Genomic DNA, 17,723 nt, shown 5'->3' with positions numbered 1-17,723 from the left:
TAATAAAATTAATTAGCCTGCCATGGAGAAAATTTACTAGCGTGCTGGTTAATTTCACAATGTAAAGTTGGAGAAGGGAGGTGGGGTTGAAGGAACAAACCTTATTAGTTTTGAATAATTATTTAAAGATGTGGAGCTGCCTATTTTAAACACTTTGATTGCCAAATCCATTAAGGCTTTAAAATCTCCATGTTTGTATGCCATTATATATGGGAAGGAATCTCTCTAGATGAAATCATAGGTATATTAGTTAACAGCTAAATGACTTATTTAAGGTACAGAACAAGAAGTAGAAGCCAAATAAAACCATGGGAATGAGAACTTGCCTTAAGACTGGCTCATGGGAGGTTTCCATAATCTTAATTTGCCATTGATGCAATTATTGCTTTTTCTTGTCTTTTTAATCCAAACAAGATGTTTGCAGCGGCCGTGGAAAGGTGCCTGAAATCACATGCCTGAATTCATTTAATTTGCCAGCATTGTCTTTTTTCTCTCTCTCTTCCTGTAATGGGCAAGAGTCAGTTCTGGTGCATTAGGTACTAAATCTCTTCAATTACCAGCCGAGAAGAAAGATTTAAAATTGTGCTTCAGACCTACAAACCGATTTAGTTTTAAAGCACAAACACTTCTCCTGTGGAGCCTAAATTAAACTGCAGAAAGGATGCAGAGCTTGAGGAATTAAACTAGGCAGGGCCAAGGCTTAGGCCAGCAATCGGAATCATTTGGGTTTCTTTCACAGGGGCTCCTGGTGCAAAAGGAAAGGGAACGGGGGGAGGGTGTAGCTCATTGGCGGAGTGCGTGCCTAGCATCCACAAGGTCCTGGGTTCCATCCTCAGTACCTCCATTAAAATAGAAATTAAAAATCCTTTTTCAAAAGGGAAAGGGAATGGAAACAAGCTGAAAGACAACTTGTGTGAGAGAAGGCAGTGTTCTGCTGCTCGGAAGTTAGACATGAAGTCCGCGTTAGTGCAAGAGAGTCTCATCTAATGTCTTATCCTTTTTCCTCTTTCTCTTTGGGTGCCTGGCAGCCATTTTCAACGTGGATGACTCTGTGGTTGATCTAGAGACCCTAGCAGCCTTATATGAAAACGTGAGTATCAAACCGCTACAGGGCCAGAGTTTCCAGATTTTTCCACGTTAACCAAAAAAAAGTACTGTCTAAAAAATGTTTATGTGTGACTCCTTCCACCCCCAAAACATCACTGAGCCATTCTTGGTGGTTGGCAGTAGGGGTTTTGACATTGCCTGGAAGAGATGAAGGCACAGAAACACAAGCTCAAATGAGAGGAAACATGAGAAAAGCCCTCGGGTCTTGACCCCCGCGTGGTATCTGGGTTAGTAGCTGTCGCTGGCAAGGGAGGGTGGTTCAACACTGAGGCCACTTCTGTGCCAGGGAGCCCGCCCTGTGGCTCGGAATGAGAGTGAGTGAAGGTAAATTACCAGCCTAGTATTCGTGTACGCCGGTGTCCTCCTCTGAGGAATGGGGATGCTCATGTGACCTTGGATGATTCCCTTGAGTCCAAGGGAGCTGATGGCATTGAAGGTGGGAAATAGTGTAGAATGGTGGGTGTGTTTTGGATTTAGAGTCTTTACTCTTAGGTTTGAGGTCCGGCTTTACCTTTCATTGCTGAGTAACTTTGGGCCAGTTAAACTCCTTAAGCCTATTCGATTATCAGCACACTGAGGACTATAATGGGCTGTACATGATTTTCTGTGGCTATTAAAGGAGAATCCAATATAAGCAGCAGTAACAGTGTTTTGAAAGTAAATGGCACTATACACATACAACCGGCTTTAAATGTGGCTTGTATGTGGAGATAACCAGCACAATTGGCAGGCTGTCTTGAGAAGATGGCCAGGAGAGTCCCCGTTCCCGTAATTGTCAGCTGTTCTGGTTCACTGACTCTGTTAGGATTGGAAAACATAGATTGAACCAGATTTCCTTTGCTGAAGAGTTGGGACTCCCCAGGAAGCTGCCGGGAGCTCTGCAGCGTACTCTGGTTACCGGGCTCAGAAAAATGGTTCATGTTAATACTTAGCTCCCCTGGGACCGTGAGCCTCTCATAGAAAATTTCCATAGTGTGATAAACCAGCCTAGTGGGATTGCCAGTTCCCAGTGCATTTTTTACATCCTTTGTGTCTATAAGCAACCGTTTGGGACCACTGGGTGGAAACATCTCATGTTTCCATCAGTAAAGCTTTCATCAGTAGACAAGAAGGTATAGGCAAATACAAGGCCATCAGGAGCTCACGGTGCATTTGTTAAATGCCCGGAGAGTGGCCTGGTGTTGTGGAAGAAAGGTATTCCGAGTCAGGCTCTTTACCAGCTTCTAGGTGTAACCCTCCGTGGAGTCATCTATAAAAACAAGGATACAGTAATTGACGTTGAAGGACTTTGTAAAAGGCAAAGTGCCTTCTCGATGCTTTCTGTTACTGCCTCAGGCTCAGGACTCTGCACGTGGTCGGCACTTGCTAGCTGGCAGTAGAGGTGAGCTACGTACGATTGAATAGTTGGATAAATTAAGGAAGTATGGGACTCAATGCCAAAATAAGTAGTACAAACAATGAATGCTTAGAAAATTCAGAGAAAGAGAGAACATAGTAACCAGAAATTTAAAAATCAGAAGCCTGCATAAGTTAGGGCTGTTCTGAGGGTCTGGCAGCAAATGAGAACAACTTGACCCAAATCCCATCTTACAGGGAAGTCATGGGGTTCAAAGGTAGTTAATCAAATGTCCTGGATTCTATATCCAGCAAAGGTCACTTATTCTGACCATGGGGTTTAGCCAGTGATTCTCAAATGTTTGCGTGGATTGGAATCTCCCAGAGGACTTGCTGAGCCCCACCCCTGGAGTCTCTGATGTCTGGGGCAGGGCCAGCAACCTGCATTTCTAACTAGTGATGGGTGACGCTAATGCTGCTGACCCAGAGACCACACTTTGAGACACACTGCTTTAAACAGATTCGCATTGCTCATTGTTTTGTGTGTGTTGTTTCTATTTCAACACAGAGAGCCCAAGAGGATGAACTGGTTAAAATAAGAAAGTATTACGAGACATCCAAAGAGGAAGAATTGAAGTTGCTGGATAAACCTGAGCAGTAAGGATGCTTGAACACTTTTCTGTTAGGCTAAAAGGAGAAGGGCCGTCCCTTCCTTCCTGCCTCCTGGCTCTGAATAACCCAATCTAAACTGTGCAGAGCTAAGTCACAGCAGCGTCATTCCCCTGACCTCCTGCACGCAGCAGAGTGACCTGACTGCCGGGAAAGGCAGCTGGGAGATTTGTGCTGCTGGATATCACGTCGCCACTCCTCACCCCACCCCCTCGTGACTCCCCTTTCTTGTTCTAGCAACTTGTTAATTCCTCCTAGACTAAACATTCTGGCCAAAAGGGTAACTGAGGAAGGAAGAAGTTATTGCTCTGTTTAAGGTTCTGCTGATGCAGTTAAAAAAGATGATGTCAGAGTCACAGAATTCAAACTGATTTTCTTAAATGTTGTATCCGGTAAATGGAGCCTGAACGTGCCAGCTTTCTCCCAGATTTCTCCACCTGCTCTGCCCAGGTTGGATGGGACTTTTCAACCTCCCTTTGCACGTGCTTGCATTTCTCCCCATTCACTCTCTGGAGGTGTTTACTCTCTAGTTTGGGGTGTTGTTCCATATGCTTTGAAAACCCAGAACTCTAGGGTGTAACTGAGTGACTCCTGTCCTTGGCTGGGGTCTTGGGGTATGCTTGTGAGGGAGAAGCTTCTTGGGCTCTGCAGCCCTGAGGCTCCACCCAGGACCCTGTGAGAACATGGGATGGGTCCAGAGCGGACAGAGGGCTCCTTGGCCTGGTGCTGCCTTGAGTGCTTCCTGCCTGATGCAGGCTAGCCTGGAGACGAGGCGAAGGATAGTAAACGAAGAGGAAAAGGAGTGATGGAGTTCAGAGTAACAGGTCATCCAAAGGTTTTAACACTTGGACTGAAACCTTTATTCCTCGCCCTTGGTTCCTCTAGAACATCCCACTCCCCGTGGATGCTGAGGCTTTTAGGTTCAGAAAAACATCTCAATGACTGGGCAGGGGAATTTCTAGGTTTCCTCAGTCATGACAAACCTCTATGATAACGTGGGGAACCTTGGATGACTCGCTCTCATGTAGAGCGTATGGCGGCAGCCGCCCCCCAGCACACACCCATGAAGCCTGGGGATACTGTGAGTCTGCAGATGGGCTCCCCAGCCCTTCTGTTCCACCAGCTAGAACCCCCATCCTTACTGACGCTCACCCCTGACTCATCCTGTGGACCACTCCCAAGTCACGTTTCCTAATATAGTAAATTAATTCCCACCAAGGTGCTAATGGCTGAAAATGAAGTGACCGGTAATGAGATAAGACATCAACGAGGCCACGGGGAGTATCTGAGGACAGTCTCTTAGCTTAGGCTGCTGTAACAATGTACCCTGAACTGGGCAGCTTATCAACAACAGAAATGTGTTTCTCACCGTTCCTGAGGCTGGAAGTCTGAGATCCAGAGGCAGCATGGTTGGGTTCTGGTGAGAACCCTCTTGCAGGCTGCAGACTGCTGACTTCTCTTTGTGTCTTCATGTGGCAGGAAGCAAGCCCCTGGGTCTCTTCTGTGAAGGCCACTAACTTCTCTGAAGGGCACTGACCCCACGAATTACTTCCCAAAGGCCCTACTTCTTACTACCATCTCAGTAGGGGTTAGGAATTTGAACATATGAATTTCAGGGGATGCAAACATGGAGACCCCATCAGGGACAATGAGGCATATCAGGTGCTTGGGTAGTGCTGACTGCGCCACGTTAAGCCATGATCCTCTAAGCCCAGAATTGGCCAACTTCCTATAAAGGACCAGATAGCAAGTATTTTAGGCCTTGTGGACATGCAGTCTGTTGGAATGACTCGGGTCAACCATTGTAGTGCAAAAGCAGCTGTAGAGGATAGATAAACAAATGGGCGTGGCTGTGCGCCAACAGCATTTTGTTTATGGACGTTGAAATTTGAATTTCATATCATTTTTACAAGTCACAAAATATCCTTCTGTTGATTTTTTTTCAACCACTTAAAAATACAAAAATCATCCTTAGCTGATGGGTCACACAAATAAGTAGTGGGCTGAGTTTGGCCTGTGGACTCTAATTTGCCATCTGCTCTCAGCTATACGAATGGCCAACCCCATGAAATGAACTGTGGGTCCCTGCTCCTGGAAGTGCTCCCATTTTCCTTTTGTGTTAATGCCTTCCTCATTATTTTCTAGTTGTTTTTTCAGAATCAATTGCTAGGACACAGAGTAAGGGCAGCAAGTAATTAGCAGATGACTTATTATTACTGCTTTCTCTTCTGATGATCTGGATAGAAGAGCATTTTTAACATTTGCAAGTGGTCATTGTAATGGCCTCCTGAATGTGCTGAGATCTGACAGCAAAGAGGATGGTCCTGTCGTCCTGGTGATGTGCTTGGGCTCAGTGGCTAGAAGGCGAAGCCCAGAGAGGTAGGGCCTTCAGGCCTCAGCTGAGTTTCACCTTTGCTTCCGACCTCTTGCACAGGGCAGCCTGTGTTCGATTTATGCCAAAGGCTGATTTTCCGGCATCTGATTTGCAAGTTGACTGCAAACATGTTTTACAGTACTGGAAAATATGAATCATTTATAGCTTCAGCATTGCAGTTTCTTAAGATCCTTGTGGTGCCCAGTCCTATAAATCAGAGCATGGAGAGGCTGGCCTCATCACTCACCTCATCAGCTTTCCTGTGCTGCGGTGCCAGATTTCGAAAGCCACTTCCCACAGAGGTGACATCTGCCTGGAATCAGGCTGTCTTGAGAGCCACACCCTGCAGTGATGGCCCTCAACTCTCTTCACGCTCTGCTTGGAATGGTGGTGAAGGGAGGGGGGCTCTACTGGGTTTGATGAGACTCGACACATGCTTTTTGTGGCGTGAGGACATCATCTGCTGCCTATTGGGATGCTCCACTAAGGTCCACAGCTGCCTTGGGGCCCTCCGCCACCTCCCAATAAGGACACATTGGCTTGCTGGTGTACTCCTCTGTGGAAGAACACAGGTTAGGGCATCCACACACACTTAAGAGGATGTCATTTGGGGGTTTGAGGGATGACAAAGCAATTGTTAGTCCCTTGAAAACAGGGGACTGTTTGCATCATTCAGCCCCTAAGTTGCTGCTGTGGAGGTGACCCAACCAGTGAGGTGCAGAACGTCTCTCCCATATACAGGCTGAAATTACAGGCCATCCTAGGAAGCTCAGCCTGCATTAAGGAGGGAAGAGGCAGATCCCTAGTTTGTGGCTCTTTGTGGGTATTTATTTTTTTCTATCCCTGGCCCTAGGATATACAGTTAGCCTAATCCAAAAGGAAATCAGTTCATAAATATTCGTAAGCGCCACAGCCCAATGTCCAAGACCCTCTCTTGGGGGGCATGTAAAAGAGTCCCTGTCTCTGCCTTACAGGTAGAGTGTGAAACTCATTCTGGGAGATAAGATATTTATCAGACACTTCAGAGCCTTTGAAGTAACCTGTATTTTTGGTATTTTCCCAGATGAACGGGAATAGTGCTCTTCCTCAAGACTTTGTATGGCTATTTTTGGACAGAAAATCACATAAAATCATTTTCCCCAAATTTGCTTCTCCAGCAAATTTTGTATCTTCACCTTCTAACCAGGTTGCCCAGGCCCCAAACCCGCGAATCATCCTGGACTCTTCTCAGCATCCCCTGGGATGGGTCAGCGCCTCTGGGAGTGACTGCTGTGGTCACTCTCTCACCATTCAGCCCTCTGCATCCACACGACAGGCCCTCTCACCTTCCCCCTTAGAATATTCTCACTGCTCTGAGCCTCAAATCCACCGTCACCTCCAGTCAATCAGCCAAGCGATTGCCAGGGTGATTTTCTAAAACAGAAAGCTGAAAGTACCACTGCTCTGTTTAAAACCCTTCAGTCATTCCCAAAGGACACACTCTGTTTTAGAACACAAAGCCCCATTTTAGCTTCTTCTCACCTTCCCCACAAGCATCACTCAGCCTGTCCAGGCTCTTGCTGCCAGTTTCTCTCATGTGACCTGCACGAGTACCAGAGGGCTCCCGGAGACCTTGGCTGACAGGGTCCCTCTGGGGCTCCGATGCCCTGTGTGTGGTGTCCACAGCCCCTATTCTGTAAGCTCTCCCATCTCTAAGAGCACTCACCACACTCCACAGTAATTGAGGATTTATTTCTCAGGTGATCAAGAAGGAATTACATATAAGTAAGATTCTGTTCTCAGGTCTTAGTATGGTACCTGACACAGTGTAAATGCTGCAGACACGTCTGAAGACTGACTGAAGTTCTTGGTGACTGACCTGCTGGTATTTTCGATGACACGTTCCCTACAGCTCTATGCAAAAGTACTGTGAAATTCCTGGACTTCCCTCCCCCCTCCAACTCTGGATAAGCATCTTGGCCCCTTATTCTAGTCAGGCTCTGATCCCAGGGAGCCTTGTGGTTCTATTTTACTCTTTTCTGGGCAACACAAATTGGTTGAGCCTATGGGCTTGTCTCCTCATATTGGTCCTAATCCTCCTTTTTGGAGACTGGTTATAAGTGATTGTTCATCCAGCATTTCCTTTATCTCATCTAAGTCCTTGTGTTACCAAGTCCAAACTCATTTTGCTCGTCGTAGGACAGGCCAAAAAACCAGGGAGATGAGGTGTTGGGGCAAGGAATAATGACTTTATTCAGAAACACAGCAGACCGAGGAGATGGCAGACTAATGTCCTGGAGAACCATCTTACCCAAGTCAGAATTCAGGCTCCATTTACACTGAAAAGGGGAGGGGATGGGTGTTGGTTGTTGCAAACTTCTTGTCAGAATCCTTTGTTCTTGTAACTGTCCACGTAGGTCAGGTCATGATGTTCCTGTAAATCTCCAACAAGACAAATGTTATTCTCTGTTCTGCAACTTCTTGTCTTTATACTAGTGGAAAAGTGTTATACCTGTGGAGGTCAGAGCCCTGAGAATGGGCTCTCCTGTGCATTTCAGGCTGGAGGCAGCATTCTTTTCCACAAGGTGAAGAAGCAGCAGAACTAAGCCAAGGAACAGAGCACAGGATTAGAGCTAAAGGAGCAGCTCCAATACGGAGTCAGATTTGTTCTTCCCTATTGTGCTTGCTGGTGTGCTGAGGTGTTGGTCTATATATTCTCTCCATAAATTCTTCACTCACTGGTTCATTGAAACAAGGAAGTATACATCCTCTGGAGATCTGGGTCCTGCTTAGGGAATAACGTCTCATGGTCACATTTGGAATGGAAGAAACACAGGGCACTACCCTCGAGGTAATTCTCAGCAGCATCTGAGTAAGTAAAATTTCCCAAGATACACTGCAGGACCCTATGCCGCCAGTTGTGCAAGCTTTTTACTGCTCACGTTTGTCAAGACTGGTGACACCTCTGATTTCAGTCATAAATGAATCAGTGGTTTAATGCTAATTTTACAAAGAAACAATTTTACATACAGAGTCTAATTTTTCCATCTTGACCTAATTCAGAGTTTCTTTGGGTTTCCACACTCAAATCCCATCAAATGGTTTTCGAAATAATCAGAGTTACAAAACTTTAAAACAAAAGTGTGTTTTCTTTTCCAGGCATTCTTTGCTTAATCTGTCATTAAAAAAAAAAAAAAAAGGATTATGACCTGGTTGTAGGATAAATAAGAAAAACAGCTGATAGTTAGAATCTTATTAAAACTCAAACTTCCCTAAAAGTGAAGTAAAAGAGGCACAGAGTATTAGCGAAGGGGATTTCTTTGGTTAGGGAAAGTAAGGGACTCCAACTTTGCTCCTATGTAAAAGCATTCTTGGTAAGAGAGTGCTGAATGTCAAAGTAATGGTATTATGGCTTGACCACGACTTTCAGAAATATCAGTTAATCATCATTTCAGCCCCAAAATGAATTTAATAGCTGTGAGTGGATTCCCTCCCTTTCTGACTTCATGTCCAAGTCTTTCCATCCACTTTAGTTTATACCCCTTCCTCTGGTGGTTGGCCTAGAGAGTGTGGAGTTCTTCCAACTTAATTTTGCAAAGGGCACCAGTTCCCAGCTGCTCAGACAGTGAGCTTCTGTGTGTGGGTCAGTACTCACCTTGAGCTTTGAGATCTGTCTTGCCATAGTTTTCAAGAAACTTTAGCTTGTGTTCACTTAATGAGTTCCTGCTTTGTTCCAAGCATGGAGCTGTGAACTCTTGTCTACATAGCTAAGTTTATGTGGAAAAGTAAACAAATATCTGTAGAATAGAATCATTACAGACTATTATCTAATTGACTGAGCAATAAATAGTAGTAATCTCACTTCAGAGTTTTTTTTAAATCACTTGTCTATAGACATTTACCTCAAGTCTTAACCTGTGTGAATATACCTTTAGAGGATACTGCATTATAAAAGGAGTTTATTGTGGGGGTTTTTTTTTTTCAGACACTAAAGATTAATGCTTTCCATTTGGATTTAGTCTTACTTGGGTAGCAAGAAATCAATAACTTGATGTGGTTCAGTACACTTGCATTAACTTTGTGTTCTTAAAGTAATTCATACACTATAGAAATCCACTTTATTTAAAAATTTTTGTTCTTTATATAGTTTTAAAGGCTACTTTACATTTACAATTATTACAGAATATTGGCTATATTCTTCATGTTGTACAATACATCCTTGAACCTATCTTATACGCAATAGTTTGTACCTTTCACTCCCCCACCCCTATGTTACCCCTCTACCTCCTTACTGGTAACCACCAGTTTGTTCTCTATATCTATGGGTCTGCTTCTTTTTTGTTATATTCACTACTTTGCTGTATTTTTTAGATTCCACACATAAGTGATACCATACAGTATTTGTCTTTCTCTGTCTTACTTATTTCACTTAGCATAATGTCCTCCCAGTCCATCTATGTTGCTACAAATGGCAAAATTTCATTCTTTTTTAATAGCTGAGTAGTATTCCATTGTGTGTGTGTGTGTGTATACACATCTTCTTTATCCAGTCACCTGTTGATGGACATTTAGGTTGCTTCCATATCTTGACAATTGTAATTAATGCTGCTTTGAACATTGGGGTGTATGTGTCTGTTTAAATTACTGTTTTGATACTTTTGCAGATATGTACCCAGGAGTGGACTTGCTGGGTCATATAGTACTATTTTTAGCCTTTTGAGAAACCTCCATACTATTTTCCATAGAGGCTACACCAACTTACAGCCCCACCAATGTTGTACGAGGGTTCCCTTTTCCCTACATCCTCACCAACATTTGTTATTTGTGTTCTCTTTGATGATAGCCATTCTGACAGGTGTGAGATGATGTCTAGAAGCCCATTTTTAGAAGTGGCTCTGTTGTCAGCAGTAGGACACATACTCGTGGAGTCCCTTGAGCCTGCCTAGTTGGTACCTTTATGATTGTTCAGTTGACCTTGTCAAATAAGGAATGCTCTCATGGAGAATCTTTTTCTGCTGTCTTTTTATTTTCCTTGTGATTGTGTATGAAGCCTGATGATGCATTCTTAATTTTTACAGATTTCTGCACGAGTTGGCCCAGATCCCTAATTTTGCTGAACGTGCCCAGTGCATCATCTTCAGATCTGTCTTCTCTGAGGGCATCACTGCCTTGCACCGGAAGGTAGAGATCATCACCCAGGCTTCTAAGGTGTGTCTGCTGCCTCATTTAAAGATGGCTTGGCCCTTCTTGGGGGTAAAGGAGGGAGTGGGCAGTAGGAAAGAGCAACTGGAGTCCCTTTGTGGAAAAATTTTGGACTCAAGGTAGTATGTTTTCCTGAATATGATTGTGATGATTATCCTCAGGATGATCATGTATGTGCATGCAGGTGAGTGAGAAAGAAAGAAGGGGTGCAGACTGACAGAAGGAGAAAGGGGGGGGGGGACACGACACTTCTACAGATTCCTTCTCAAATATTCCAAATGCCTCCCAGTGTAGGTACCAGCCACTTAAAACCAACCTAAGTCGAGTAGAATTTGTTTTCCACTTGGTCTAGATGGCAGAAGAGATTTGTCTTAGACCAGTGCCTTGGATCATCTGAAATGTGCCTACACAGTGAAATAAAATGACTCTAGACACTTGATAAATGATATAAATGATTATGATAATGAGTGATGGGTAAATAAATTTTTGTTGGCTTTCTCACACTGCTGTTCATTATAATAAGTGAAATTCTAGCACCTGGCTTTTTCCTCACCATGACCCATGTCCTTAAGGACATGACGGTCCTCCACAAATACTGTACTGTTCAGTGGCTGGTCTGAAGGCATGGTTTTTTCCCTTCTAAAATATAAAAGATTTCAGTAAAGAAAGCATAAATATCACCAAAATATGTAATATACACCCTAGAAGACAGGAGCAGAAGTCAGCCTAAAGCTGCACTTAGCTTGCTTTCTTTACCCTAAAATAAAGGAAAATAAAATTAGGCTAAATCTGTAGAGAAGGGTAAAAGGTATCAATTTGAAAATTTGCACTTGGAGCAAAAAAAAAAAAAAAAAAAGAGGGGGAAATAAATGAGACGGAGAGCTGAAGAAACCGCCAAGCAGCTTGAAATAGTAAAAGTTAATAGACAGGTCAGCAAACACTTAATATACAGAGCCTATGGCTTGAAATGCATGATTGTAGCTCACCCCTGAGGATTATTTCCAGAGATAAGGAAGCATAGACTTGCTGTTGTATCTACCCTCCACTTAACTGTGCTGTTTGTACAGATACATAGTCCAAAGCCAGATCCTCCAGTGACCCCAAACCCTTTCTACTTAGAAGCCACCAGATACAAAGCCCAAGTGTAACAACTCTTTCTTCAATTTCTAAATCCCTGAAGATAAGTATTTAAAAAAAAACCTGGCTCAAATGGAAATCTAAACACCAGTATTTAATGTTCATTATTAAAACACGCACAGTTTGTGAGTCATTGCAAGGGTAGAAAATGATGGCTATGAACGAATTTTTTTTAAGACACTTATGGCTCAATGAAGTGTATCTTCCGTTTTACCCGCTGTGAATCCGGTTGGTGATAGGCCAGCAAACAGCCTATCAAGTGCTCAGTGAGTATTTGTTGTTGTGCGTTCAGAGTTCAGTGCCGTAATAATCGGTGTTTGCCTTCCCAGGGTTTGCTGCACATGAAGAGTGTGAAGGATATTTTAGCTCTCATTCTGGCTTTTGGAAATTACATGAACGGAGGAAATAGGACTCGGGGCCAAGCAGATGGATACAGCTTAGAAATTCTGCCCAAACTCAAGGACGTCAAAAGTCGGGTATTTATTTATTTTTCATAACGAATGCGTATGATCTGCCATTATTTTCCTTCTATATCTTCAATGTAAAAAAAAAAAAAAAAAAAAAAAAAAAAGGGTTCCTGATTCTTTCATTCATCTCTATCCTCCCCCTAACAGTACAGTTCTTTTCTTGGCTTTCTTTTGACTTTTGACTAAGGATAGATTTTTCATGTTTGATCTTTTCTTGATGACATGACCCCCAATATTTGTTTGCTCGAAAACACACAATTAGATGTTGAACTGCTGTGCGAGAATAAAGCAAGACGCCTATAGTATTAGGCATAGCACAAGGCTCGAGTCTGCTTGGAGCTGCTGTTGGCGACTTGTAATTTACTCAGTCCCGAGTAGGGAGCACCGTTGAATCAGCAGTGTAGCCTGAGTGCTTGAATTACTCTTTGGCCCACAACAATTGGGCCGGGGGTCTACTGTCAGACCCTCTGAGCCTGATTATCATTTGGCTCCACACCCCTGCAGAGTCACCTCTTTGGAAACAACCAGCCCATATCTAGGCATCCCATGGAGGGCAGGGGGAGTGGAGAGAGGGGGAAACACACAGGCAAGTTAGAATTAGACCCACGTGAACAAGATACAAAGGCTGCCTTGTGGGAGGGCCTGCTCTCCCCTGGAGTCCCAGGGCCGAAAAGTGGCAGGCTGTTCCTTTTAAGCCCTCCTGATTGTTTTTCACGCCATTAAGAACACACTTTTTTTTTTTTTTTTTTTTTGAAAGGTGGGAAGGAAGGGATGGTTTTCTGTTCCCTTTGGCCCCCTCCCCCCTCCCTCCCTTCTTGGTTAACGCCAGAAAATGTTGAGACAGTGTTTGGGTTGGTTGGTGGTTTGTCTTAACCATTGACTCACAGAGATGGAGGATTATCTGTTTGGTTTTTTTCACTCACAAGGAATAGTGTAAAATCATGTCTTTATTTAGATGCCATAAAAAACGGATGGGACAAGAGGGGAGGAGGAAAATCTTGCCAGTCTCAAACAGAATTAGAACCAGGTAGCACAAACTAAAAGTATTAGCATTACAAAGTGAGATTTCAGCTCTTTGACGGTAGGTATAATGTGGCCGAGTCTCATGTGAATGATTTTCATTTAAGCTTCTCTTTTAAACCTAGGATAATGGGATTAATCTGGTGGACTATGTTGTGAAGTATTACCTGCGTTACTATGATCAGGTAAGAAGTGGCATTATGTGGAAAACTACACTAATGGGGTTTCAACTCTTGAATGTTGTTGGCATTCAGAAATTGGATGATGGATAGGTGGATGAGTTTCAAGTCCAGTGTAGAATTTGAGAGCTATCCAGCCTCCTTGGTTTACAGATGGGAACGCTGAAGCCAAGGGAGTTTAGCTGACTCTTGTAAAGAGAAGCATTATTCAGTGGCACAAATCTACTGACTCCTAAGCCACACGGCTTCAGAGACCACCAGTTATCTCAGTGCCTTCTGACCAGATTGTGGGGATCTCCATGAAATCTATATCCATCCAGTAATAGGTTATATTCGAAACTAGCTGCTGGGATGCAAACCAAAGTTTTGGAAATTAAAATGCAGTAATACCCACCACTTTATCAGCAGTGTTCATCTGTGAACAAGTTGAAGATGTGGAATTTGAAATCCATCCTCTCTGCTTAGATTACATCGGTAATTAGAAATAAAAATTTCTGTGCGAATCTACCTGAGTGCAATTTTCTGTGTTTTAGTCCTTCTCATTAAGTTGAGAACAAGGAGTCCTAGCTTTGAGAAGAAAGAGGTACTGTTGTGAGTTGTTGAGAAACCTAGCAATCAATAAATGGAAAAAGTCTCGGGAAAATGTTGTCAGGAGTCCTGCTTAACTGTCCACGTAAGCAGAGTTTTCCCTGGGCACCAAGGGCTGAAAAGTAAAGATTCCATGGCCTTGTTTTCCAGAGGCCTACGGGTTCCTCCAGAAGACAAGCTAAGCACTGATGAAGTGTGCAGTCGTCTCTTTTACCCTCCCGGTGGGCTTGTCTAGCTGTTGTCAGTGTATCTACCACCAGACGTACCATTCCCTTGTGCACAGAAGTCACTGAGTAATTACCTAGTGTCCTGGCATTGCGCCTTGAGGTCCAGGACTCGCTGTTGTCTCTTTTTTGTGTCTGCAACGTGGGAGCTGGATAAATACTTGCCGAGTTGAATGTATTGTAAATATAAGTGGCGTCTGTAAGGAAATAGATATGAAGAGGTGAAAGCTATTTCATGGTAGAGTGGGGCAGGTGTGTTGAGTTTCAGGCAATTATGTACCATACCCCAAATCCTGACAGTAGGTACCAGTGTGGCAGAAGAATTATCCTGAAGAATCTTGAGGTGATAGTTCAAAGTCAGGGTTGGCATGAGCATGTTTACCTCATCATGTCTGCCTCAACCAAGTCAGATGCGTGGTGTAGAAAGGATGGAATTTCCCTGTGGAATTTAACGCTCGTTGGAGAGAGCTAAACGCAGTGGAATGGACTTCACAGAGGAACATCCTACAGTAAGATTAGCTTCAAACACAGGATGGTCCAGATTAGGAAAAATAAGAAGTCAACTTTTGTGTGGCGCTCTCCCCATTTTCACTGTGCAAAATGTGTTTCGCTCAACACGAGCATCAAATGATGTGATTTATGAAATGATCCCCTCCCTCTGAGGAGCGTGAGTGATGATTTTTGTGGTTAGTGGTGATGAGCAATTAAAAGAAGGAAGGTGACTCCTGCTCTAGGCTTCCTTCCACTCGCGCGTAGTTTTTGGTCCAAGTCTAGGTCCATGTGAAGTTTCAAGAAACCCGTCTAGAGCCATGTCTTTGAACTCTTAATTGAGCAACTTCCACAAGTACTGCTACCAGGCTGATTTGCTCAGCAGCATTTTCTTTTTTTCTAGCTTGAAGACAATGAAGCCAGGAATGAATCTGATAAAAAAAAAAAATTTTGGAAAATCGAAAGAGAGATGCATGAGTTTTTCCAGTGTAGATTACCATGGAGTTTGGTGGCCAGCATCTTAGATGTCGTTCCATCTTGGCACTCAGACTACTGCACTGTTTCCATTGTTTTCAAAGCAGTAACATAAGTAGAGAAAGATGAAAAATAGCACACTGATCATGTAAAATGCTGTTCTGATCAAATGAGGAAAACCACCTTCTCCTATCATCCCAAGTAAGGCTCCAGGTCTTAAAGGAAGGGAGAAGGGTCAGGGAATTCTTGAAACCACCAGAAAATGGTATAATAAGTTAGGTGTCTCCTGTCCAAGGTGCAAACTTCGCAGAGCAGCATTTTATAAGCTCTCTGTAACGGCACCGAACAAAGTTTATGGGTAGGCCAGATAGTATGCATTCTATGAAGAACAAGACACAGTTCCTGCCTTCAGAGAGTTTGTAGTCTAGTAGGGAAGACACACAAGCTAACAAGGCAAGTTTTAAATTAATGTTGTGCTAACTAGGTAAATACCAGGGTCTCTTGGAAACCCCCAAGTGCTGGGGCTTAGAGGAGACCTTCAAGGAAGTGATACCTGTTTTAAGACTTGAAGGATGCATATGAACAAGGATGTGTGAGGAGAGGCCAGGTAAGGGTTGGAAAGGGAGTTTTATAGACAAAAGCCTAGAGGCGAGAGATGGTGGCCTGTTCTGTTATTTTCTGCACGTTTAAGAAGGGAGTTAGAGATAGGGGAAGGGAGAAATCAGGCTGGAGATGGAGACAGAGGCCAGATCATAAAGTGCCTTGTAAAGCAGTTTTAGGGTTTGGAATTAGTCCTAATGGCAGGAGGGAAGTTGGAATGTGAAGGAAAGCTGGCAAAGTAGCCTGTGCAGAGAGAGGAATAATTGAAGACTGCCTGAGACACACAGGATACAAACCTTATATTAAACAAGTCGGGGAGAGGGCAAGCTGGGCTGGAAAAGATATTTGAGGCTCTGCTTGTCTCTCAACATGAGTATAGATTGTGTCCCTCAAGAGGTTCCTCAGCTTAGATCCTCTGTTAGGCATAGCGTGGAGCTTGTTAAAACTCTACCCCACCACGCCCTTGTAAGTATTTGCTAAAATAAGCCAAAAACATTAGGAACGTCTTTACAGATAAGTGAAGAATTTGATCACACACCACATACACACACATACACACATACAGACACACAGGCATGAGTTTTAAGCTGCAGGGGAAGGCAGGTAGAAGCATAGCAGAGGGCAGTTGTTTCCTCCACTGCAGCGCTGCCTTGTCCAGTACCTGACAGTTCACAGCCGCTGGCACATCTCAGAGACGAGTTATCTAATTGCTACCATGTGACCCTCAACAGGGACTTGAAACCTAAGTGCTTTCATGTGTTGTTCCTATGCTTTTTCCCCTGGGAGCGGCGTGTCTAAGATTAGGACATACCTGACCATTCTCTCTTTGATTCAAGAGGCAAAGGGGAACCCAGCCTCTGCCAGAGCCCTGGCCACAGCCAGCCTCAGTGACAGTAAGACCAAAACGATACCATGAAAGACATGAAAGCACTTCTAAGTGACCAGTCCAAAGGTGGGGATGGCAGAAGAGCATTGCCGTGATTCCTACCCCACCACCAGATGAAAGATGGATTGGAATTTCAACTGAAGGTGACCATCAGGAAGTATAATGTACTTTTGTTTCCCGTATGTTCTAGGAAGCAGGAACAGAAAAGAGCATTTTCCCCTTGCCTGAGCCACAAGATTTCTTTCTGGCCTCCCAAGTCAAATTTGAAGACCTTATAAAAGATTTGAAAAAACTGAAGAGACAACTAGAAGGTAACGGGAACTGATCCCTTGTGACGATGATAGATAAGATTTTTTTACAAAAATGATTTAAGAGAATTATTTATATCTGGCTCACAGATGGCGCTGGTCAGAGTTTGGTGATGGTACACTGCCATCCCCGTGAATCTGTGTGCTATACGGAGGCAGTTTTTACACATCCCTCTCTTTTATCAATGTTAATCTGCGCTTACTGTATAGACAGCTTGTTACATCTATGCTTTCCAACATCTAATAGATATAATGTTAATAATAATAACAGCAACCCCTTTTTTGAATTCTTACTGTTGTCTCACATGATTCTTATAACAACACAAATAAGCAGAAACTACACTAAGTCCATTTTATAGGGGAGAAAAATGAGGCTTAGAGAAGCTGTATTCCCATGGCCAGTGAGAGGCAGATCAGGTCTAATTAGAAAATCTCCTGCATTGCATTTTTAAGCTAGTTCACTATGCTTACTGCCTTCTCTCTCTCTCTTTCTCTCTCTCTCTCTGGCATGTGCACGTGCACACATGTCCCTATATATTTGGTTTATGTATATGAGTCTAGTAATGATGGCATCACCCGTAGTAAACATTCTATTTTAGTTTAATTTACATTTTTAATTATCTCAAGCAAAATGCTGAAAGCCCTTTTTGGCTGTTTTAAAAAGTGGAAGTATGTCTCTCTTGGG

The 17,723-nt window shown here is 43.5% G+C and overlaps 1 protein-coding gene across 3 annotated transcripts in view; it reads left to right on the top strand.

Annotated features, from left to right (window-relative positions):
- Positions 1-17,723, top strand: part of FMN1 (formin 1) — a 397,658-nt gene that overhangs the window by 244,510 nt on the left and 135,425 nt on the right. For all 3 annotated transcript variants that reach the window (XM_032481561.1, XM_032481564.1, XM_032481562.1), the window contains 6 exons: positions 1,029-1,090; positions 3,011-3,099; positions 10,543-10,672; positions 12,133-12,279; positions 13,416-13,475; positions 16,921-17,041. In XM_032481561.1, the coding sequence (XP_032337452.1) occupies positions 1,029-1,090; positions 3,011-3,099; positions 10,543-10,672; positions 12,133-12,279; positions 13,416-13,475; positions 16,921-17,041 (609 nt within the window). The remainder of the gene's footprint in view (positions 1-1,028; positions 1,091-3,010; positions 3,100-10,542; positions 10,673-12,132; positions 12,280-13,415; positions 13,476-16,920; positions 17,042-17,723) is intronic.

Source organism: Camelus ferus, chromosome 6, assembly GCF_009834535.1.
Source record: "Camelus ferus isolate YT-003-E chromosome 6, BCGSAC_Cfer_1.0, whole genome shotgun sequence".
NCBI classification, from domain to species: Eukaryota; Metazoa; Chordata; class Mammalia; order Artiodactyla; family Camelidae; genus Camelus; species Camelus ferus.
Note: the sequence above shows the minus strand (reverse complement) of the source record. Positions and strands in the feature narration are given on the sequence as shown.